The sequence below is a fragment of the Homarus americanus genome, unplaced genomic scaffold (assembly GCF_018991925.1).
Source record: "Homarus americanus isolate GMGI-L3 unplaced genomic scaffold, GMGI_Hamer_2.0 scaffold11218, whole genome shotgun sequence".
Taxonomy (NCBI): Eukaryota; Metazoa; Arthropoda; class Malacostraca; order Decapoda; family Nephropidae; genus Homarus; species Homarus americanus.
This window is the reverse complement of record NW_024757251.1, coordinates 56,916-82,583: the sequence shown is the minus strand read 5'-3', so window position 1 is coordinate 82,583 and position 25,668 is coordinate 56,916. Positions and strand designations below refer to the sequence as shown.

Below are 25,668 nucleotides of genomic sequence, written 5' to 3'. Positions count from 1 at the left end.
AACAAGTGACAGTGAGTTAACACTAAAAGTGAACAACAAGGACAGTGAATTAATGCCAGAAGTGAACAAGAGTATTATTGGATGCACATTAGAAACGAGAACAAGAATTACTGAATTAACGTTTAAAGTGAACAACAATAGTGAACAGCTTTTACCGTAAAAAAATACAAAAAGTGAACATTTATGGCAGGAGATGAACGTTGACATTTTATGAACAGCAGTGTTGCCGTGTTCAAATGTGACGAACTGAATGCGAGTGATAAAAAATAACAATTGTAGCGTTGGGGGTGTGTTCAGTGATGTTCAAAGTGGCTAGAAAAGGTAAAAAAAAAATAACCGTAGTACAGTATTAGAGGAGACCAAACTGAACAGGTGTAACAAAAATGAACCACCATAACACAATAAAACTGTTCAGCGGTGTTCAACAGTGGCACAAAATGATTAAAATGTTCACCCGTAGTATTGAATTAAAGAGGAACGAGCAAACTGAACAGCCGTGGTTAAACCTGAACAACTACAGCCCTGTGAGTGTGTTCAACAACGTGTCATTACAAAAAATATACTTAAAATGTGTTCACCAAATGGCATAAAATTAATAGAACAAAGAATATGAACATGTTTAAGCAACACTGAACAACTGTAACTATTATGAACAATGATCAACGATGGCAGAAAATAGTTCAAGAGTGTTCGATCCTAGCAGGGAATTAGAAGAAAAACAGAATGGACATTCGTTACAAAAAATGAACACTTGTAACATTGCGAGAGCGTGTTAAGAACTCTGAACAAAAGGTACCGCGTGAAGTGAACAACTGTGGTAGGGGAGATGTGAACTGTAGGGGTGACCTGAAAAGAAGTTACATAAAAAATATATGAACAATGGTAACAGTATGTGAAGAGGTGGAACAAATAAACGAACACACACAATAGGCAGAAAGTGAACAACTACGGCGGCAGGAAGAGAACAGTTGTGACAACAGATGAACAACAACTGCAAGAAAAGAACAATGTATGACAAATTTGAACATCTGAAACGACACCTGAGGAGTAATGTAACACACACACACACACACACACAAACTAGTCACAAAGAGAATAATGGGCGTAAAATCATAAACTGTCGTGAATTGAACAACAGGACAGAATATATAGAACAAAAACAGAACCGTACAGCTGTAACAGGAACCGTACAGCTGTGACAGGAACCGTACAGCTGTGACAGGAACCGTACAGTCGTGACAGGAACCGTACAATTGTGACAGGAACCGCACAGCTGTGACAGGAACCGTACAATTGTGACAGGAACCGTACAGCTGTGACAGGAACCGTACAGCTGTGACAGTAACCGTACAGTGGGACAGGAACCGTACAGTCGTGACAGGAACCGTACAGTCGTGACAGGAACCGTACAGTCGTGACAGGAACCGTACAGCTGTGACAGGAAACAGCAGCTGTGACAGGAAACTTACAGCTGTGACAAGAACCGTGCAGTGGTGACAGAAACCGTACAATTGTGACAGGAACCGTACAGCTGTGACAGGAACCATACAGTCGTGACAGGAACCGTACAGTCGTGACAGGAACCGCCGTACAGCCGTGACAGGAACAGTACAGCCGTGACAGGAACCGTACAGCTGCGACAGGAACAGTACAGCTGTGACAGGAACAGTACAGCTGTGACAGGAACCGTACAGCTGTGACAGGAACCGTACAGCTGTGACAGGAACCATACAGTCGTGACAGAAACCGTACTGTCGTAACAGGAACCGTACAGCTGTGACGGAACCGTACAGCTGTGACAGGAACCATACAGCTGTGACAGGAACCGTACAGTCGTGACAGAAACCGTACAGTCGTGACAGAAACCGTACAGTCGTGAGAGGAACCGTACAATTGTGACGGAACAGTACAGCTGTGACAGTAACCGTACAGTTGTGACAGGAACCGTACATCTGTAACAGGAACCGTACAGTTTTGAGAGGAACCGTACAGCTGTGACGGGAACAATACAGTCGTGACAGGAATAGTACAGCAGTGACAGGAAGTGCAGCCGTGACAGGAACCGTACATCTGTGACAGGAACCGCACAGCCGTGACAGGAACCGTACAGCTGTGACAGGAACCGTACAGTCGTGACAGGAACCTTACAGCTGTGACAGGAACCATTACAACTGTGACAGGAACCGTACAATTGTGACAGGAACAACAGCTGTGACAGGAACAATACAACTGTGACAGGAACCGTACAGCTGTGACAGGAACCGTACAATTGTGACAGGAACCGTACAGCTGTGACAGGAACCGTACATTGTGACAGAACCGTACAGCTGTGACAGGAACCGTACAGTCGTGACAGGAACCGTATAATGGTGACAGGAACCTTACAGCTGTGACAGGAACCGTACCAGACGTGACAGGAACCGTACAGCTGTGACAGGAACCGTACAGCTGTGACAGGAACCGTACAGTCGTGAGAGGAACCGTACAGCTGTGACAGGAACCGTACAGTCGTGACAGGAACCGTACAGTCGTGACAGGAACCGTACAGTCGTGACAGGACCCTACAATTGTGACAGGAACCGTACAGCTGTGACAGGAACCGTTCAGTGGTGACATGAACCGTACAATGGTGACAGGAACCGCACAGCCGTGACAAGAACGTACAGCTGTGACTGGCAATGCAGTTGTGACAGAAACCGTACAGCTGTGACAGGAACAGTACATCTGTAACAGGAACCGTACAGTTGTGAGAGGAACCGTACAGTCGTGACAGGAATAGTACAGCCGTGACAGGAACCGTACAGCCGTGACAGGAACCGTACAGCTGTGACAGGAACCGCACAGCCGTGACAGGACCGTACAGTCTGTGACAGGAACAGTACACTCGTGACAGGAACCTTACAGCTGTGACAGGAACCGTACAGCTGTGACAGGAACAACTGCAGTTGTGACAAGAACCGTACAGTTGTGACAGGAACCGTACAACTGTGAGAGGAACCGTGTAGCTGTGACAGGAACCGTACAGTCGTGACAGGAACCGTACAGTCGTGACAGGAACCGCCGTACAGCCGTGACAGGAACAGTACAGCCGTGACAGGAACCGTACAGCTGCGACAGGAACAGTACAGCTGTGACAGGAACACGTACAGCTGTGACAGGATCCGTACAGCCGAGACAGGAACCGTACAGCTGTGTGGAGGAACCGTACGGTTGTGACAGGAACCATGCAGTCGTGAAAGGAACCGTATAGTTGTGACAGGAACCGTACAGTTGTGACAGGAACCGTACAGTTGTGACAGGGACCGTACAGTCGTGACAGGAACCGTACACTCGTGACAGGAACCGCACAGTCGTGACAGGAATTGTACAGCTGTGACAGGAACAGTACAGCTTTGACAGGAACCGTACAGCTGTGACAGGAACCGTACAGCTGTGACAGGAACAGTACAGCTGTGACAGGAACCGTACAGCTGTGACAGGAACCGCACAACTCTGACAGGAACCACTGGTCAGGAACAGTACAGTCGTGACAGGAACCGTACAGCTGTGACAGGAACCGCACAACTCTGACAGGAACCATACAGTCGTGACAGGAACCATTACAGTCGTGACAGGAACCGTACAGCTGTGACAGGAACAGTACAGCTGTGACAGGAACCGTACAACTGTGACTGGAACCGTACAGCTGTGACAGGAACCGTACAGTCGTGACAGGAACCGTACAGTCGTGACAGGAACCGTACTATTGTGACAGGAACCGTACAGCTGTGACAGGAACCGTACAGTGGTGACATGAACCGTACAATGGTGACAGGAACCGTACAGCAGTGAAAGGAACCGTACAGCTGTGACAGGAACTGTACAGTTATGGCAGGAACCATACAGCTGTGACTGGAACCAAACGCATCTGTAACAGGAACCGTACAGTTGTGACAGGAACCGTACAGTCGTGACAGGAATAGTACAGCCGTGACAGGAACCGTACAGCCGTGACAGGAACCGTACAGCTGTGACAGGAATCAGTGCACTCGTGACAAGAACCGTACAGCTGTGACAGGAACCGTACAGCTGTGACAGGAAACGTACAGCTGTGACAGGAACCGTACGGTTGTGACAGGAACCGTACAGTCGTGAAAGGAACCGTATAGTTGTGACAGGAACCGCACAGTTGTGACAGGAACCGTACGGTTGTGACAGGGACCGTACAGTCGTGACAGGAACCGTACAGATGTGACAGGAACTGTACAGCTGTGACAGGGACCGTACAGTCGTGCCAAGAACTATACATCTGTGACAGGAACCGTACAGTCGTGATAGGAACCGTACAGTCGTGACAGGAACCGTACAGCTGTGACAGGAACCGTACAGTCGTGACAGGAACCGTACAGCTGTGACAGGAACCGTACAGCTGTGAGAGGAACCGTACAGCTGTGACAGGAACCGTACAGTGGTGACATGAATCGTACAGTGGTGACATGAACCGTACAATGGTGACAGTAACCGTACAGTTATGACAGGAACCGTACAGCTGTGACAGGAACTGTACAGTCGTGACAGGAACTGTACAGTCGTGACAGGAACCGTACAGCTGTGACAGGAACCGTACAGCTGTGAATGAAACTGGGCCCCTGTGATAAATTGTGCAGCTGTGACAAAGCAAAAAGTAAATGTTACCAGAAACTTTACAATCATTATCAAAGAAATAATGACAAAAAAATACAGAAAAAATTGAGTGTATTCCTTCAGTAGATGTCAGGCATAAGGACGAACCGACCGATAACATGCGACTACACTGGAATAAACTCGAGAACATAACGATACAAACTCGAGAACAAATTGAAATAACGCGAGAGCTAATTGAAACAAATTCGAGAACAAAACGGAATAAATTCGAGAGCAAAGGAAATAAACTCTAGAATAAGTGAAGTAAACTCGAGAACAAACGAAATAAACTCGAGAACAAAACAGAATAAACTCGAGAACAAAACAAAATAAACTCGAGAACAAAACAGAATAAGCTCGAGAACAAAACGGAACAAATTGTTTATTTTCGTCATATCCTGTAGGTGTAACTAGCAATAAATGACACTAATTACTAATAATATATTAAAGTAAAAATGAATGAGGGTAATTTTATATAATAACGAGGATAATAATATTTAAGAGAGATATTATGGTAATAACCCTCATGCCTTGAGCTGTTACACTGACCCTTGACCTTGACCTGTGACACTGACCCTTGTCCTTGACCTGTGACACTGACCCTTGTCCTTGACCTGTGACACTGACGCTTGACCTGTGACACTGACCCTTGACCTTGACCTGTGACACTGACCCTTGACCTGTGACACAGACCCTTGACCTTGACCTGTGACACTGACCCTTGACCTGTGACACTGACCTTGACCTGTGACACTGACCCTTAACCTTGAGCTATACCTTGAGCTGTGACACTGACCTTGACCTTGAGCTGTGACATTGACCCTTGACCTTGGGCTGTGACACTGACCCTTGACCTAGGCTGTGACACTGACCCTTGTCCTAGACCTGTGACACTGAGCTTTAACCTTGAGGTGTACCTTGAGCTGTGATACTGAACCTTGACCTTGAGCTGTGACACTGACCCTTGGCCTTTGGCTGTGACACTGACCCTTGACCTTGAACTGTGATCCTGAACCTTGACCTTGACCTTTGACACTAGCCCTTCACACACACACACACACATGTCATTATGTCTAAATCAAATGTAAGTTTGTATATTTTCAGCCACCGGCTGCAACTCTATTAATAAACCGTTTATTATTATTATTATTATTATTATTATTATTATTATTATTATTATTATTATTATTATTATTATTATTATTATTATTATTATTATTATTATTATTATTACAAAAATATTTATAAAAACCTTCGAGTGGTACTTACAAGGGAGATACCAGCCAGGGTTTAACGGAAGAGTCAGCCGAGAGGAGGAGGTCGTCATCATCATCACGCTAAGCCTTGAGGGCTGACACGGGCGTGGTAGTCGAGGCTGGGGTCTTTGTTTTACTCTTAGTTCAAAGGGCCAAAAGCTATGGTAGGTGTATTGATTTTAGTGCTTCACCTCTCACCCGGCCACCTTACCTGTCACCTGGCCACCTTACCTGTCGCCCGGGCATATCATCTCTTTCACCCGGCCACCTCACCTGTCGCCCGGCCATATCAGCTCTCTCACCCGGCCACCTCACTTGTCGCCCTGCCATACCATCTCTCTCATCCGGCCACATTGTCTCTTTCATCCGGCCACCTCACCTCTCACCCGGCCACGTCACCTGTCATCCGGCCACCTCATCTCTCACCTGTTCTCACCACCTTCACCTGGAATAGGTAAATGCAAGAGGAGAGAGGGTGGAGGAAGAACAGAGGGTGGAGGAAGAGAAATAGGGTGGAAGAAGAAAAATAAGGTGTTGTGACGGGGACGGTGGGTGTGGCAGGTGTTTAGAGTGGGACGGTGGGTGTGGCAGGTGTTGTGAGAGGGACGGTGGTGTGGCAGGTGTTGTGAGAGGGACGGTGGGTGTGGCAGGTGTTTAGAGCGGGACGGTGGGTGTGGCAGGTGTTTTGAGTGGGACAGTGGGTGTGGCAGGTGTTGTGAGGGGACAGTGGGTGTGGCAGGTGTTGTGATGGGGACGGTGGGTGTGGCAGGTGTTGTAGAGGGGACAGTGGGTGTGGCAGGTGTTGTGATGGGGACAGTGGGTGTGACAGGTGTTGTGGTGTGGCAGGTGTTGTGTGGGGGACGGTGGGTGTGACAGGTGTTGTGGGGGACGATGGTTTGTGACAGGTGTTGTGAAGGTGTGGGGGAGAAAAAGGAAAACAGAAGGCAGATAATGATGAAGTGTTTGTAAAAGAGGGCATAGAGAGAAATAGAGATAAATAAATAAAGGTGCTGTAGATAAAGAGAGAAATGGAAGAGGAGGAGAGTTGAGAGATTAAGAAGAGAATAAGAGATATAGCAGTAAATGTGTCACTAATAGCAGAGAGAGAGAGAAGTCTTGAGGTGCTAGGCGGGGGGTTATAGCTAGGTGTTGACAGGTTCTCCTGGTAGACAACCATTAATATGTATGGCAGCTTTAGGTCGAGGAGGAGGAGAAGGAGGAGGAAGACTAGGAAGAGGAAGGAGGGGGGTGGAGAAGAATGTAAAAGAGTGGAAAAACAGAAGGAAGACTAGAAGGAGAAGGTGTAGGAGAGAGAGAGAAAGAGAGAGAGAGAGGGGGGGAGGGAGAAAGAGGAAGAGAGAAAGACTATGAAGGGGAGGAAAGCTAGGAGGAGTAGGGGAGGACTTCAGAAGAGGAGGAGGAGGAGGAAGAAGAGAGGACCGAAGAATAGTAAAAAAGGGGAGAAAATAAAGAAGAGAGACAGAGAGAGATAGATGGTAGGTGAGAGGGAGACAGAAAGACAAGGAAGGTAAGAGAAAATGTGGCAGATAAAGGGGGATTTAGAATAGGGTGAGAGAAGGGAGAGAGAGAGAGAGAGAGAGAGAGAGAGAGAGAGAGAGAGCTAGCTTTCAAGGTGGCGGGCCTAAGAGCGGCAATATTGACCAGGTAAAGAAACCTCCCTCATACCACGCCTACAAAATGTATGATATTTACTCTTAGAGCTTTCACCCACCGGGGCCTGGGTCGGTGCCGCGCCAGGGCGTGGGGGATTGGTACGCCACGCCAACGCCACCACACCGAACACCCGCACGCCTTCTTTCACTTATCGTTGAGGTCTTGTTTTGTCTAGTCTGTCGGTGTTTTTTTTATCTATCTATCTATCTATCTATCTATCTATCTATCTATCTATCTATCTATCTATCTATCTATCTATCTATCTATATCTATCTATCTATCTATCTATCTATCTATCTATCTATATCTATCATATATCTATGTTTAACGACTGGACCACCTTCGATAATTAATTCTAACCTCATACACGTCTGGTTCACCTGTAGACAATGTATCACCATCAGTGTCACAATCAGGGTCAGGGGTCAAAGGTCAAATGGAGGTTAGGTTTTTTTTTCGTGTCTGCTTCTTGACCTTGTGAACCGCTCAGGTTGATTATATATGAGACTTTGATGGACGTGTCGAGGGGTCAAGTTCACCATTACAGGTCATAGGTTACCAATTTATGTCAAAAGGTCAACATTAAAGGTCTAGGTAAGCGTAATGAACAAAGGTCACCAGTATAGGTCAAGGTCACCACTACATGTCAAGGTTACCATTAGAGGTCAAAGGTCAGCATTTCAGGTTCCTCCCTCCCATACTCTATGTCATATCCTCAATCCTTCCTTCCCTCCCTCCTTGCTTTCTTTCATCTGTTCTCCCTTCCCTCCTTCCTCCCTTCCCTCCCTTCCTCCTTCCTCCTTCCTCCTTCCTCATCCTCCCTCCTTCCATCCCCTACCGTCTTCCTCACCCCTCTACTCTCCTCCTCCTCCTTCCTCCCTCCCTCCTTCCCTCCCTCCTCCTTCCTCCCTCCTTCCTTCCTTCCTCCTCCTCCCTTCCCTCCCTCCCTCCCTCCTTCCCCTCCTCCCTCCCTCCCCCTCCCCCTCCCTCCTCCTCCCTCCCTCCCTCCTCCCTCCTCCCTCCCTCCTTCCTTCCCTCCCTCCTTCCTCTCCCTCCTCCTCCTTCCCCCCCTGCCTGCCTGCCCACGTTCAAGGAAGAAATATTACGTGTTCTTGGCTAGTCCACCCTGGGGAGTGACCGCCTGCCTCCCCTGCCTCCCCTTCGCTCCCCTTGCTTCCCCTTGCTCCCCTGGCTCCCCCTGGCTCCTGAAGAATGGTGGCTCACACTTTTCATTCCTCCTTTATGTTTTGATTCCTTCCATATCTGTTGTGTTTTTGTTGCTCTGTTAACTGCTGTATTTAATTAATCTTTATCGCATATTTGTTTTCTATGCCTTTTCCTTTGTTTGTGTTTCTAATTCCTCTGTTTATCATGATGTCTCAACCCTGTTTTTTTCTGTCCTCTGTTGCAGTGCCTCTTGATCATCTGTGTTGTTTAATTACTCTCTTATGTATTACTCTTCCCCGTCTCTCCTGCCTACCTCTTGAATTATGGTGAGTCGCCAATTTCTGACCCTAATGTTTATCTTGTTTTAGTTTTCTTCTCCATTATTCTAGAGTTATTGTGAATTTCTCTCTCTCTCTCTCTCTCTCTCTCTCTCTCTCTCTCTCTCTCTCTCTCTCTCTCTCTCTCTCTCTCTCTCTCTCTCTCTCTCTCTCCTCTCTCTCTCTCTCTTTCTTTTCTTTTACAGTCTTTATCTCTCTCTCGTTCATTCAATCTCTTTTTCATACCTCACATTGGCATATTCCTTTATAACCTAACCTAACCTAACCAGTACAGTATTAACAACATCCCACACACACAACACACATATATATATATATATATATATATATATATATATATATATATATATATATATATATATATATATATATATATATATATATATATATATATATATATATATATATATATATGTGTGTGTGTGAAATATATCTTACATTAATATAGGTAATTGGGGCGAAGCAGTTATCAATAGTTACCTTAATATAATTACTCAAGATTTACATTTATCAAGGATTAGTTCAACAAATTTGATTGTCAGAAACGTTTGGAATCCTGCGGTCATAATATCCTCAAACTATCTATTAATATTGACATATTTTCCTTGAAATAGTCACAAATACCAACATATCCTAAACCCCTTGGCTGCAGGAGGTTACCCTAAGCTGAATAAAATCGTCTGGTGGTAGCCAGAATAAAATGACAAGTGTAGGAAACGCAGCGAAAGGGTTAAAATAGACATAAGTACCGACATATTATTCTTAAAATGGCCATAAATACTGGCATCCAAACTGACATAATATGCCTATAATAGTCACACCTACCGATATGTTCCCCGCTATATTATACATAAAATTGCCATAAAATACCGACCTTTTACAGAATGAAAAAGCTCCCGCGGCAAATCTTCTTAGCTCCCGATTCTTTCTTGGGTCAGCTGACTGGAAAATCTACTCAGGGTGTTGAAAATCCCCTAAGATCCAGGAGGAAAGTCTACATGAATTCGGCGGTCAAGAAAGGGCCATAATATCTCTCGAATTTTTGGGTTTAATTTCATGATCGGTGGGGTAGGGGGTGTTTGGGGGATGTGTGTAGAGGGAGTGTTTTGGGGGATGTGTGTGTAGAGATATTATGTGAAATACAGGGTGTGTGTACCTGGGGTTAGAATGTAGGGTGTGTGTGTGTAAGTTGGGTTTTTTTTCCTTACATTTTGAGAGTAATTATTCTGAAGCAAAAATCGAATTTTTGTTTTAAAGTCTGTGGCTTTGTTATTATCACACACACACACACACGTATATATATATATATATATATATATATATATATATATATATATATATATATATATATATATATATATATATATATATATATATATATATATATATATATATATATATATATATGTATATCAACGGCTTACATTATGACATGTAGGTCAAGCCCGCTCAAGAAAAACCTGAGATGTATTTACGTCAAGTAGGAGCAAAAGACCGGTCTGAAAACCTCCTTACTGTTTTGTTATAAAATGTCTCGTGTTTGCCTGATTTCTGATGTGTTATAGATGCTGTTTTCTTTGTAAATACTCTTTATTTATCGATGCAATAAGGAATGTAGGCAATGTGTCTCTTATTTCCCACGATTTGTTGCGGGTATCTCCAACTCCTCTTGTTTACGTAATAAATTCTCTTATTCTTACACAAGAAGAAAATATTAAAATACGTCCTACTTACGATGATTTATTGACGATATGTGTAGTTTATTTTATTTATAACAATAATTTGAAAAATATACCCGGATCAGGTGACCTTACTCCTTGCCAGATAGTGAAGGTATGTGAGGTCTCTCGTCTGGGGTAAGTGCCTGGCCGTGGTTACCTTTGAGACCAGAGTTGATTGCGTAATTGTGCTTCACCTGGGAAAGTAAATTACACTTAACTACTTCCCCCAAGGTTCGTGATCGACGACGGGGAATGAAGAAGAAGAAAGAAAACAAGAAAAAACAGGGCCGTCACGTATCTGTACTTGGTGTATCTTACTCAAGGTCTGTGGGAAGGAGAGGTAGGTATTTACATAAGGGAAACAGATCTTTTTGACTAATAAGTAGTTAAATGAGCTAAGCTTGTCTGCAACGAGGTGCAAATTCAGGCATTTTTTATGTTTGTTTTCAAAGTTAAGAACTAGACCTCTGGCATATTAACCCCCAGAAAAACATAGCAGTTATATTTTTTGTTTTATAGTGAATGTATTTATAATAAGTCAAGTATGAAGGTTGTAGGTCGTATCATTCATGAGCTATATTATCAACACAGTCATTGACCGCCCTACTTGAACAGCCTTGGAGATGTTGGCATTAAATCTGTGTTGTATTTTACAGTTTTTACGAATTTACCCCTTTTGCAAAAAGGCGAAACAACTGACCTTTTTGCATAATGACATTAAATGCCAGACCTTTAGCCTAACATAACCTAACATAACCTAACCTAACATAACATAGCACAACATAACATAACATAACATAACATAACATAACATAACATAACATAACCCTGGCCTGACATTCAATGCTTTAATGCAAAAAGGTCAACAGCTATTTGATATTTCTGCAAGAGGTCCAATTTCGCAAAAAGCTATAACATATAATTGTCATTAATTGTATATTTCCCTTTACTTATTTACTTATTTTGCCTTACTATTTCTTTCATGTCGGCAATATTATAAAAATAATACAAGTGATGTAATTCATAACCATGTGAGAGCTATTGTATAACACCTTCAAGAATATAGTTCAAGTGATCGTCATCAAGAGTTATACCTTTGACTATTATCATCAAAAGGTTATAGTTTAAATTGTAAACCATCGTCCTCAGAGGGTTGTATCTTAAACGATCGTCCTTAGAAGGTTGTATCTTAAATCATCGTTCTCAGAGGGTTGTAGGTCATGAGTTGTGTGCAAACCTTCTCCCCCCACCCCCCACCCAACCCCTCACCCCCACCCCTCCCCTACCCCAACCCCCACCCATCCCCACTTTCACCCCCCACCCCACTCCCACACTCACCCAACCATCCTCCACATCCACTCCACCCCACTCCAACCCCCCACCCACCCCTACAGTCACCTCCCACCCCAGCCCCACTTTAACCCCCAGTCCACCGCCACTCACCCCACTCCACCCCCACCTCACCCCACTCCCACCTCACCCCTCACCTCTCCACCCCCTCCCCCCACTCTCACCCCACTCTCACCCCCCACTCTTACCCCCACTCTCACCCCACTCTCCCCCCCACTCCACCCCCTCTCACCCCCACTCCCTTCTCCCCTACTCTCACCCCTCTCACCACCCACTCCACCCCCACTCTCACCTCCACCATTATAGTTTTTATTACAGGTTAAATAGAGTCCATTGTTGACAGAAAAAATACTAGTTGGCAACTCTTGTTTTGGAAGTTCTGTTTGTTTTTTATATCCACGTTGTTTCCAGTTTATGTTCGGTTGTTTACTGTTTATTTATATCCGGCTTGTATATTGTTTTATTGGAGTAATATTTTTTGTTGATTAAATTCACGCTGTTTTATGCATTTATTATTATTATTATTATGATTATTATTATTATTATTATTATTATTATTATTATTATTATTATTATTATTTAGTTTATTGTTGGTTAAATGAAAGTTGTTTTAATGTTTCTTGTATAGATATTTTGGGTTGATTATATCCAGGTTGCGTATTGTTTACATTTAGGTACGTGTTCCTATCACTTCACACGTCGAGGCTTCGTCCTGTTTACAGTCGCGTTAAAAGTTTGCCGTTAACGTATATATTGTTAAAAGTTTCCTGTTTAAAAAAAAATATGTAAATACCGCGCCATTTATCCATTTATTGTCATCAACTTGTTATGGTAGTAATTTTCAGTTTACGTACATGTTAAAAAGTTTTCCACTTACCTGTATTTGGGTTTCTAATTGACTTGCAGGTATTCTGGTATCTAGGAGTAATTGACGTAGTTATTTTGGTTAATTTGGTTTTTACTTGGCAAACAGGTATTTTGGTTTCTATTTAACTTACAGGTATTTTAATCTTCCTCTAAATAGTTATTCTCTCCCTCTCTTTCGTTCCTCCAAATCGACTTGTTCTTCTCCTCTTCCTCTTTTTTCTGCATCTCCCCTTCTTTTATTCTTTTCCTCCTTTCCCCCTTTCTCCTGCTCCTTTCCCCATTACTCCTCCGCCTTTCCACCCTTATTCCCCTCCCTTTCTTCCTCCGCCTTTTACCCTCGTTCTCCCCCATCTCCTCTTTTCCCCATCCTCCATCTCCCTTTCCCTCTCCTCCTCTTCCTCCTTTCCTCTTCCTTGTTTTCCTTTCCCTCTTCTCCTTTTCCTTCTCCGTCTTTTCATTCTGCTTCTTTTCCTTTTTTCCCGACTTGCTGATTGCTTCCTCTCTCGTGTTGTGCTGCTGTGTCTTGGGAAAGAAAAAATAGCAATTCATTTTTTATTATAACCATTTTGTTTATTCAATTTAATTCATTTCAGTATTATATTATATTTACTATTGTCTTCGTCTTGTAGGATAGGACTAGTTTTTTAATAGTCATATGGCCAACGCGTGAATACACAGTCACACCTTCACTGACATGTGTGGTGTATGTTGTTTATGAGTGAGGGATAGTTTATATTGTTTGGCTATTTGTTTGTGGTATAAGAGTTGTTTATTGATATAATTTCTTGGTTGTTGTCTGTCATGTTTGTTCTTTTCATCTCTTTCTCCTTCTCTTTATTTTCTTACCTTCCTCTCTTTTCTTCTTCGTTTTCTTCTCCTTCTCTCCCTCCCCTTTACCTTCCTCTCTTTCCCTCTTCTTCGTCTCCTCTACTTCTCTTCCTCCTTTCCCCTCCCCTTGTACCTTTCCTCTTCCTCCATCCTCTCCACTCCTTCGTTTCCTACCCTCCTCTCTCCTTCCCCCATACCTTTCCTCTTCTCCCTTTCCCTTCTCTTCTCCTCTAATCATTTTCACTCTTCTTCTCCTCTCCTGCCCTACCTTCCTCTTTATCATTTTTGTACATTATCCCGACGTCCGTGGGTGCTTGTATATTTATGGTCAATTGCGGATGTTGTACCAAATGGGTTGTACCATGAGTTATTGCACTTTATATCTGGTACCGTAAGTTTTGTTCCATTGTTCTTGTGCCATGCGTTTTGTACTATCCTGTATCACATCTTGTACCATATAATCGTATCCCATATATTTTGTACCGTATATTATGTACGATGCGTCATTAACCATATATACCTTGTACCATTTTATACCATGCATTTTGTTCCATATAATTTTTGCCATCCATCATGCACCAGATGTCTTGTAGCACATTGTACCAGACGTCTTGTAACACATTGTACCAGACGTTTTGTACCGCATTGTACCAGTCGTCTTGCATAACATTGTACCATACACCTTGTACTATAGTGTACCATACGTCTTGTACTATAGTGTACCATAATCATACATATTATACAATATTGTACCATATATCTTGTAACATATTATACTGTATCATATTGTCTCATACTGTTCCATAGGTCTTTTACTATAATATACCATACTGTTCCATATTGTACCACGCGTCGTATGCTACCAGTCAACAACCAGCGGAAATATGTGTAGAAAGGACGTGTTCACTCACTGCCCTAAGACACATAATGACGGTGCAGAGATGTACAGCTGTTCCTTGGATGTAAATCGGTTCCTGATCCTTAAATATATATCACAACTTTTTCTAGATATGTAAATCATTGACGCAAATTCTACCCTGTAAATTAATGTCCTGATATCGGCTTCTTGTCTATATATTATTGTCTAATGACCTACACCCGTAAATGAGTGTCCTAATGTCCTAATACCAGTTCCATACCTGTAAATGAGTGTCGTAATGTCCTAATACCAGTCCCATACCTGTAAATCAATGATCAAATAATTATGACCCCATTAACGAATATTCTTCGTCAAGTATACCACTGAGACTTGTAAATTGTAAATATATACATATGTTAATGATTCTGACATTCCAGTAGACGCTATATTGCCAAACATCACCTTGAAATGATCGACGTTGCCTCATGTGTATAACAAGTACGACTTTAATGAGCTCTACCAAGAGTTATTTTATTCGTCTTTCTCATTTCTTTTGGATTTGTCTCTTGTGAAAACTTAAGACGCGGGGTGAATGGGGTTAGATAAATCATGCTAGTTCAAACACTTAGTAAAATCGACAATGTTGTCTCGTGAATGGTGCTTAATAACCCTGGTAGTTGAAACACTTAACATGAACAATATCGTTAACCAGATGAATCATATACGTACAATGTCTCACACAAGCTTATTCGAGAACAGTGGTGTTGGAAATATTTAAACGTTTTTTTGTTTTTTTGTTTTTTATTATTGGTCAAAGTTGAGGTTCAGACGGCGGGAAAGTCTGGCGTCAATCTCTCCGTCTATACCTCAGAGGACGGACCGGAGTTGTGAGCACCAGACGATGACCAATACAATATACGACTCTTCCTCCAAGTTTAGGAAACACCCAATTAATTGTGAGGTCAGAGGTGAAGGTCAGCTGGCCAGGCAGAGGTAGACATGAAAGCAAGACAGACAGTTAGCTAGCCTTCACTTGTACACCACCGATTCTGGCTCAACTTGGTATATAAATGTCTCTTTTAGAGGGGAGGGAAAAGTCCCTTTGATTTTAAGTTCAAAAGTTCAAAGGTAAAGGTTGCTGGGACTCGAACAGGGGAATCCGGCCTCCTGCAATAACTCTGAGTTTTACATCAGCCGTCACGACCAAACTTTACCAATTGCCCCATAAGACATTTTCCGCAAATACTCTAGGTTGCTTTTATCTGCCAGACTAAGATAAGGACAGACAGCATATAGCCAGTCGGAGGAAAATTCATAAAGGCACGAATACTTTCTCCCTCGACATCCTCCTCCTTTCTTCTACCTCTCTCCCTTCATCATCTTCCTCTTCCTCCATCTTCACGAGTGTCTTGTTAATCCCACGTTTATTATCGGGTCGGGTCTTTCTTCTCTGGCTCTCATATAATCCTTCTCATCCATGCATGTCCCTCCATCTTCTTCCTCGTGTCTTCTTACTTCCCATCTTCTAATCCACTTCTCTATACTATTCATCCTCTCCTAATGCTTCCCCCCTCATTTACCTCTCTCTCTCTCTCTCTCTCTCTCTCTCTCTCTCTCTCATCTTGTTCGTGGCAACACTTAGCTCTGCCAGGATGTAAACAAAGTTACCTGTTAGGATAATTAGCGTCTGTCTTATGTCTTACCTCTTGTATTCGTGTGTGTGTGTGTGTGTGTGTGTGTGTGTGTGTGTCCAACCCGAGTAGTATACTTCATTAAATTACCAGACCATTCGCCAAGTCGTCAAGTATTCGCCAGTTCACCAGATATTAACCAGTTCGCCAAATATTTACCAGTTCGCCAGATACCCTCCAGTTCGCCAGATACTTGCCAATTCGCCAAATATTTACCAGCTCGCCAGACACTCGCTAGTTCGCCAGATATTTGCCAGTTCGCCAAATACTCGCCACTTCGCCATTTCTTTACCAGTTTGCCAAATACTCGCCACTTCGCCAAATATTTAGCTGTTCACCAAATACTTGCCAGATCGTCAAATATACCTGTTCGCCAGATGCTCGCCAGCTCACCAGATATTTAGCAGGTGTTCTTATATTGGGTGGGTCGCCATGTATTGTGCTTGACTCGCCTACATGAACTACAATATTCACTCTGCTGCTTTTTGGATATTAATGTTTACCCGATATTTGGCGAGGACCAGTGATATTCTTGCTCCAGTGGAGGCAATATACTGACGGAGGAGGAGGAGGAGGGGAGGGAAGGAGAAGGAAAGGAAAAGAAAAGAAGCTGGTAGAAGAGGAGGGGAATGGAGGAGAAGAAACAGGACGAAGAGGAAGATGAGAGGAGGGGAAGAGACTCGAGGCAAAGGAGGAGGAAGAGAAGGGGTAGAGGGAAGAAAAGGAGAGGAGGAAACTCAAGAGGAGGAGTAGAAGAGTTGCCAGCTAAGTCGCTCCTTCTTCCTCCTCCTTCCCTGTTATCCTGTAGTTCCATCCCATCCTTCCTCCTTCCTTCTCCTCTTCCTCTGTTTTCCTGTTATTCCATCTTACTCCCCTCCTCCTCCTCCTCCTCCTCCTCTCCCAGAAACTAAAGGCGAACCACTACTAAACCCGGAGACGCCGCTCACCCCGCCGCGTCACCACCCCTCACTCCTGCACTTCTCTTCTTCCTCCACCTCCACCTCTTCCCTCGGTCCACTGGCTTCTACCCGACATCTCACTCATTAGCCTAAGTCAATAATGGAAACAAAGAAAATTCCATTACCGAGGTTTTTTATTTTTATTTTTTTTAGTCTGTGGGGAAAAATTTATTGTCATGTACGGAGGTTGAACAGCGAGTCATTCTAATCAAGCATTTTTTTTCCTGTGGTTTTATATGGTATTTAGGTTCTTGGTTTGGGTTTAAATATATAAGTGGGGTGTCTGGAGAAGGATTTATATATAGGGATTATTTTTTTCTCTGGGGTTTAGGGGATTTAGACACTTAAGGTTTGATGTTTTTTTGGGGGGGATTATAAACATAGGAGTGGATTTGTTTGTTTGTGAAGTGGTTATAAAGGGATTTTATTTATTTTATACATTATATATTAGATAAGATTTTAATGTGGTTTAAGGGGAATCTTAATTTTCAAATCATCTCTTGGTTTTAGTAAAATATTTTTCTAAGTGGTTTTGGACCTTTTGTGACTCTATGGGTTCGTACCCTAATATATTCTGTGTGTGTGTGTGTGTGTGTGTGTGGTAGTGGTGGTGGTTGTGTTTCTGAAACTTTCGTATGGCAATGGCCGACTTGGTGATGTGTGGTATGTGGTAGTAGTTGTCATTGTGGTGATGGCGTGCTTAATGATGACAATATTAGTGGTGGTTGTGGTGATAGCCTACCTGGTGGTGGTAGAGTTAGTAGTGGGGGTAGTGGTGATAGTCTTCCTGGTGGTTGGTAGTGGTGATAGTCTTCCTGGTGGTAGTGGGTGGTGATAACCTGTCTGGTGGTAGTTGTGTTAGCCTGCCTGGTAGTCGTTGACCAACTCTAAAGTTGTAAAATCTTGGCGCCTCCTTCAGTACGGGTCTTCTTAAGGGTTCTTCTTGTTACTTCTTCAGCAGTTTTCTTTACGTAAATGTTTTAATGACGAGTTTTCTTTTAAGTAACTCTCAGAGGCATGTGTGTGTGTTCTCATACATATTTTATTAAGCTCTTGTAACTACATGTGGACGACAAGTCATAAAACCCCCTAGAATCATTAACTAGAAAGGCGAGTACACATGTAATTGGCTCGTTTAAGTTACGATATAAATGCGTCGTGAATAAAGTCTGGGGAATTGTATTTGACTGTACCGGGAACAGTTGGGTGAGTGAGGAGTGTGGTAGGTCACCCCATCATGTCCGTGGGTCACTCATGGCTGGCGACTCAACTTGACCGAGAGCGTCATTAACACACCTCAGTCTAAGACATCTCTGTGTCTTAGTTTATGAGTCAGTATTCTTTTATTTACGTTTACTCTAAAATTTATTTATTTTTCTTAAGGGTTAAATAATCTCCCTTTTGAAACATATATCTAAATATATCATGAGTTAAGAGAATCATGGGAAATTCACAGGTAAGATGACAAATAACATATCACGGCCAGTAACACACACACACACACACACACACACACACACACACACTTTGTATATACAATATATATTGAGAAGATTTACTTTGGAGATATGAAGAATTGTTCAACCTGAAAAGATAATAATGGTTGCCCCTCGAGATCGAGGATGGCCGGCCCTTGGGCCACCTTGGCTTGAGTTTGCTTAAGGTGTAGAAACTGTCGCCAACATAACAACCACACCCTGAGTTAACGAGCTGCATGATGATCCAGTGTCAAGGAATAGTCCAAGAAGACCAGACAACTCGCCAACTGCACTGGCTGACCAGTACCCCGGAATACGATCTGCAAATAAGAACATAAGAACATAAGAATGGAGGAAACTGCAGCGGGCCTATTGGCCCATACTGGGCAGTTCCATTTACACCCAACCCCTATTACTCATATATTCATCCAACCTATGTTTGAAGCTATCCAGCGTATTCGAGTTTATGATGATATTTGGTAAATTGTTCCACTCGTCCACTACTCTGTTTCCAAACCAGTGTTTACCTATTTCGCGCCTAAATCTAAACTTGCCTAATTTAAAACCATTGTTACGAGTTCGCTCCTGGTTGGACAGTTTGAGTACCTTTGTAATGTCCCCTTTGTTGAGCCCTGACTTCCATTTATACACCTATAACATATCGACCCTCACTCTGCGTCTCTCGAGGGAGTGCAAATCAAGATGCTTTAACCTGTCTCTGTAGTCAAGGTTCCCAATGTCCGGGATTAGCCTTGTCATTCTCCTCTGAATTCTTTCCAAGGATTCTATATCCATTCTGTAATACGGTGACCAGAATTGAACTGCGTAATCGATTAACATCCAGGTTCCCAATTACTGCTGGGTAGACAGAGGAAAATGGCGTAAAGAAACCTGGAAAGATACCCACCAACCGTACCACTAAATCCATCTTTCCTTAATTTTCTAAGCAGACAACGCGAGCTACCAAATCCTAATCTGAGCCCAACCTAACCAAGACCATCCCCACCCTTCCCCTTCCCCTAGGACCGACGGATAGGTGATGTAGGTAGAGTGAAGATTAGGTAGGTTTGGTTAGGACCGTCGGGTAGGTGGGGTGAAGGTTAGGGAGGTTTGGTTAGGACCGTCGGGTAGGGAGGTTTGGTTAGGTTCATGTCGCTTGAAACATAAATGGTTCTGCGGTGTCGTTGTGGGTAGTTTTTAATTCATAGTAGTACGTGTTGCCTCCCGGTCCCTTTATTGGGGGGGGAGGTGAATGACGGCTGTCTCCACCTGCCCTGTTGCTGTCTGCTGTTGGCCTGTTGCTGTCTCCACCTGGCCTGTTGCTGTCTGCTGTGGCCTGTTGCTGTCTCCACCTGGCCTGTTGCTGTCTCCACCTGGCTTGTTGCTGTCTGCTGGTGGCCTGTTGCTGTCTGCTCTCATTTTCACTTATTCTTAATGTTTACTGAAATGATTAAGATGAATTTGAGTGAAGTGATAATTTGTAAAAAATCTTAAGTTATATTTATTTAAGGAATTATTATTATTATTATTATTATTATTATTATTATTATTATTATTATTATTATTATTATTATTATTATTAAGTTTATTTATGTAAAGTTTGATAATTTCAATGTGTGTGTGTGTGTGTGTGTGTGTGTGTGTGTGTGTGTGTGTGTGTGTGTGTGTGTGTGTGTGTGTGTGTGTGTGTGTGTGTGTGTGTGTGTGTGTGTGTGTGTGTGTGTGTGTGCCCTGGTTATATATTTGTTGGTAATTGTGGTAGTGGTAGTGTTTGCTGGTAGTTGTGGTTATGGGAGTGTTTGGTGGTAGTTGTGGTAGTGTTTGTTGGTAGTTGTGGTAGTGGTAGTGTTTGGTGGTAGTTGTGGCTATGGTAGTGTTTGGTGTTCGTCATGGTTATGGGAGTGTTTGGTGGTAGTTGTGGTAGTGTTTGTTGGTTGTTGTAGTCATGGTTATGGGAGTGTTTGGTGGTAGTTGTGGTAGTGGTAGTGTTTGGTGGTAGTTGTGGTTATGGGAGTGTTTAGAACGTGTTCAGACAGTGTGGTTGTAATGCTTGGTATATTGAGCGGTAGTTGTGGTGGCGCTTAGCATGGTTGATGATGGTAATGCTTATTATAGTGTTTTACAAGTCTGGTAGTGGTGGTGATGGTGGTAGTGGTGGTGATGAGTGGAGGGAAGGGTAATGGTGGTAGTGGTGGTGATGGTGGTGATGGTGGTAGTGGTGGTAATGGTGGTAGTGGTGGTGATGAGTGGATGAGTGGTGTGAGTGGAGGAAGGGTAATGGCAGTAATGGTGGTAGTGGTGGTGATGGTGGTAGTGGTGGTGATGAGTGAGGGAAGGGTAATGGTGGTAGTGGTGGTGATGGTGGAGGGAAGGTGGTAACAGTAATGGTGGTAGTGGTGGTGATGGTGGTAGTGATGGTGATGAGTGGAGGAGGGTAATGTTAGTAATGGTGGTAGTGGTGGTGATGGTGGTAGTGGTGGTGATGAGTGGGGGAAGGGTGGTAGTAATGGTGGTAGTGGTAGTGATGGTGATAGTGATGGTTGATAGGTGGTGGTAGATAGTAATGTTGAGAAATCGCGTGGTAGGTTGTGGGCGGTGGTAGAGGCGTTATGTTAGAGTATGGTGGAGTGTTCGTGTAGGCTGATGGCGTGTGGTATAGGGTGGTGGTGGTGGAGGGTGGCAGCGGCGGCGTGGTGGAGGGTGGCGGTGGCGGCGTGGTGGAGGGTGGCGCGTGGTGGAGGTGGCAGTGGCGTGGTGGAGGTGGCAGTGACAGCGTGGTGGTGGGTGGCAGTGACAGCGTGGTGGGGGGTTGGCGGCAGCGTGGTGGTGGAAACGACGGTGTGGTGGAGGGTGGCGGTGGCGACCATGGTGGAGGGTGGCTACATGGTGGAGGGTGGCGGCGGGTGGCAGAGCAGCAGCAGGGCCGCCCGAGCCGACCAGGACACCTGCACGATGCTTCCATCACCTTCAATGTCGTCACCATCTGCTCTCTCTCTCTCTCTCTCTCATCTTCCGTCGCTATATCTCTTGTCTGTCTCTCTCTTCCAACTATTACTCTCTCCTCCTCCTCCTTCACCTCCTCGTCCTCCCCCCTCTCTCCTTCCTCCGTTCTCCCCAACTCTCACAATAATGCAGGCAACTCTCTCACCTTCACACTATGTCTTCTCTTTTTACTTAGTTCCTTCTTTTGCTCTTTTTTTAATATTTTAGTCTTCTTCCTCTTCTTCTTCTTCTTCTTCTTCTGTTTTCTCCTCAGTTTTCATTTTTTATCTCTTCCTGCTTCTCTTCCTTCAAATTATTTTCTGTCTTCCGTCTCCATTTCTTCCTCTTCTTCCCTTTTTTTTTTCTTTTCCTTCTCCTCTTTGTTTTTATTCCCTACTCTAATTCTTCTTCCTCCCTTCTTCCTTCTTTTCGTTATCCATAAGTTTTTTCTCTCTCTTCCTCCTTCTTCTCTTCAGTTTTTACTTCTTCCTCATTCTCATTTTCATTCGCCTCCTACTCTTCAGTTTTCACCTATTCCTTATTCACTTCTTCATTCTCCTCCTCCTACTCCTACTCCTCCTCCTCCTCCTCCTACTCCTCCTCCTCCTACTCCTCCTACTCCTCCTCCTCCTCCTTCTTCTTCTTTGTTGTCCTCTTCCTCTTCTTTCTTTAATTCTCTCTTTTTTTTCTCTTTGGTGTTTCCTTCATCTTCATTCTCTCCCTTACCTTTCCTTCCTGTGTCTCCTCCACTGCTCTTATTCCACATTTATCCTCTCTTTCTCATCCACTTTTATTCCCTGTTTCTGCCTTTCCTCCATTCTCTCTTTCTCTTCAACCTCTCCTCTACCTTTTCTTTTGATCTCTCTCTCTTTCTCTACCCCTCCTTCATCTTCCCTCTCCACTATTTCTCTGTTTCTCCTCTGCTCCTACCTGTCTCCTCCTTTTATCCTCTCCTTCTTCCTCCCTCTGTCTTCTTCGTCTCCCTTGCCTTTGCTTTTCGTTCATCTTCCCTCTCTCCTCCACTTCTCCTCTATTTCTCCCCCTCCCTTTCTCCTCTACCTCTCCTTCATCCTTCATATTTCCTCCACTTCTCCTCTACTCTCCTTCTTCCTCCTTCTCTCCTCCACCTCTTCCCTGCCTCTCTCCTCCACTTCTCCTCCTCTCTCCTTCATCCTCCTTCTCTCCTCCACCTCTTCTCTGTCTCTCCCCTCCACTTCTCCTCTACCTCTCCTTCATCCTCCTTCTCTCCTCCACTTCGTTATCAGTCACGCTACGATTGTCTTTAGGGCCTTCCCAAAATTCCTCCTTCCTCCTTCCTCCTTCCTCCTTCCTCCTTCCTCCTTCCTCCTTGCTTCTTCCTCCTTTCTTACAGACTCTCCACATTTTTACTCAGCCATTATTCGTCGTTTTCTGTTGATTATCATATTTGTTTTCATTATTTTTATTATTATTAGGTTTTGTAGTTTCATCTTTGTTAAATCTTCCTGTTTAATAGCTGGTTTAATGTGTGCGTGCGTGTGTGTGTGTGTGTGTGTGTGTGTGTGTGTGTGTGTGTGTGTGTGTGTGTGTGTGTGTGTGTGTGTGTGTGTGTGTGTGTGTGTGTGTGTGTGTGTGTGTGTGTGTGTGTGTGTTGTACTTTTCTTAAACAGTATGTTATTATTAGTATTTATTCTCCTCTTTATTACATTTCTTCTTCAATTCCTTCCTCCTCCTCCTCCTCCTCCTCCTCCTCCTCCTCCTCCTCCTCCTCCTCCTCCTCCTCCTCCTCCTACTCCTCCTCCTCCTCCTCCTCCGCCTTCTCTTCCTGTAAGATTTTTCTTCTACCTTCCTCTTCCTCCTCCTCTTCTATTCTTATTTTAACTTCAACTTTTATTCATTGTTTTACTTGTATTTCGTTCACTTCCATATCTTCTTCAATTCCTCCTCCTCCTCCTCCTCCTCCTCCTCCTTCTTCTTCTCTTCCTCCCCTCTTATCTCCCTATTACTCTCATAAAGCTTCAACTTTTATCCATTGCTTTACGTGTTTTCTTTCACTTTCGTTGCTTAAATTAGTATCACCTTGAGATACAGTAACGTGACCGTCCAAGATATATGGAGACATTATTTCTTCCTAAGGTGTGTGTGTGTGTGTGTGTGTGTGTGTGTGTGTGTGTGTGTGTGTGTGTGTGTAAGTATGAAGAGGAGGTAAAGAATAACCAGACACACGTGTACACAGGATAGCCCCTGACAACAATACATAGTTACATTGTCAAAGTTTTCATCTAAATTCTGGCCATTGAGGTAAGCTTATGTCCTTCCCCCCTGACCTCCTGGTGTTGGTGTGGGCGGTGCTGTGTGGGGGATGGAGGGGGTGGGTGGGTGTGGGCAGGGAGGTGCTGTGGATGATGGTGTGGGTGGGTGTGGGTGGTGCTGTGGATGTGAGTGTTGCTGTGGGTGGTTGTGAGTTAGGCTGTGGGTGGGTGTGGGTGGTGTTTGGGTGGGTGTGGGCAAGGCTGTGGATTGGGTGTGGGCGAGGCTGTGGGTGGGTGTGGTGGTGTGGGTGGGTGATGCTGTTGGTGGGTGTGGGTGGTGATGTATATTGATGGTTATGGGTGTGTAGCGTCATCTCCAACAACTAATGCATCATCTCCAAAAACCAATACACCATCTCCAACCACCATTATACCATCTCCAACAACTAATACATCATCTCCAACAACCATTACACCATCTCCAACCACCATTATACCATCTCCAACAACTAATACATCATCTCCAACAACCAATACACCATCTCCAACCACCATTATACCATCTCCAACAACTAAGACCAATCATCTCCAACAACCAATAATCTCCAACCACCATTATACCATCTCCAACAACACATCATCTCCAACAACCAACACACCATCTCCAACCACCATTATACCATCTCAACAACAGACACCATCTCCAACCACCATTATACCATCTCCAACAACTAATACATCATCTCCAACAACCAATACACCATCTCCAACCACCATTATACCATCTCCAACAACTAATACATCATCTCCAACAACCAATACACCATCTCCAACAACCAATACACCATCTCCAACAACCAATACACCATCTCCAACCACCATTATACCATCTCCAACAACTAATACATCATCTCCAACAACCATACATCATCTCCAACAACCAATACACCATCTACCATTACATCATCTCCAACAACAATACACCATCTCCAACAACCATTACATCATCTCCAACAACCATTACATCATCTCCAACAACCAATACACCATCTCCAACAACCATTATCATCCCCAACAACCAATCATCTCAACTAATACATCATCTCCAACAACCATTACATCATCTCAACAACCAGTCATCATCAACCTCAACCCATCATCTCAACAACCAATACGCCATCTCCAACAACCATTGCTTCTCCAACAACTACCATCTCCAACAACTAATACCATCTCCAACAACCATTACATCATCTCCAACAACCATTATACCATCTCCAACAACTAATACACCATCTCCAACAACTAATACACCATCTCCAACAACCATTACATCATCTCCAACAACCATTACATCATCTCCAACAACCAATACACCATCTCCAACAACCATTACATCATCTCCAACAACCAATACACCATCTCCAACAACTAATACATCATCTCCAACAACCATTACGTCATCCCCAACAACCATTACATCATCTCCAACAACCAATACACCATCTCCAACAACTAATACATCATCTCCAACAACCAATACACCATCTCCAACAACTAATACATCATCTCCAACAATACACCATCTCCAACCACCATCTCCAA

At 43.7% G+C, this 25,668-nt stretch overlaps 1 protein-coding gene across 1 annotated transcript; it reads left to right on the top strand.

The window, feature by feature from the left end:
- Positions 1 to 24,403: 24,403 nt before the first annotated feature.
- LOC121857414 (mucin-2-like) lies at positions 24,404 to 25,351 on the top strand. Its single transcript, XM_042353453.1, has one exon. The coding sequence runs from the start codon at positions 24,404 to 24,406 to the stop codon at positions 25,349 to 25,351; it is 948 nt and encodes a 315-aa protein (XP_042209387.1).
- Positions 25,352 to 25,668: the final 317 nt, after the last annotated feature.

Excerpts from the sequence above, each read along its gene's own strand:
- LOC121857414 (XM_042353453.1), top strand. The coding sequence starts at position 24,404 with ATGTATATTGATGGTTATGGGTGTGTAGCGTCATCTCCAACAACTAAT.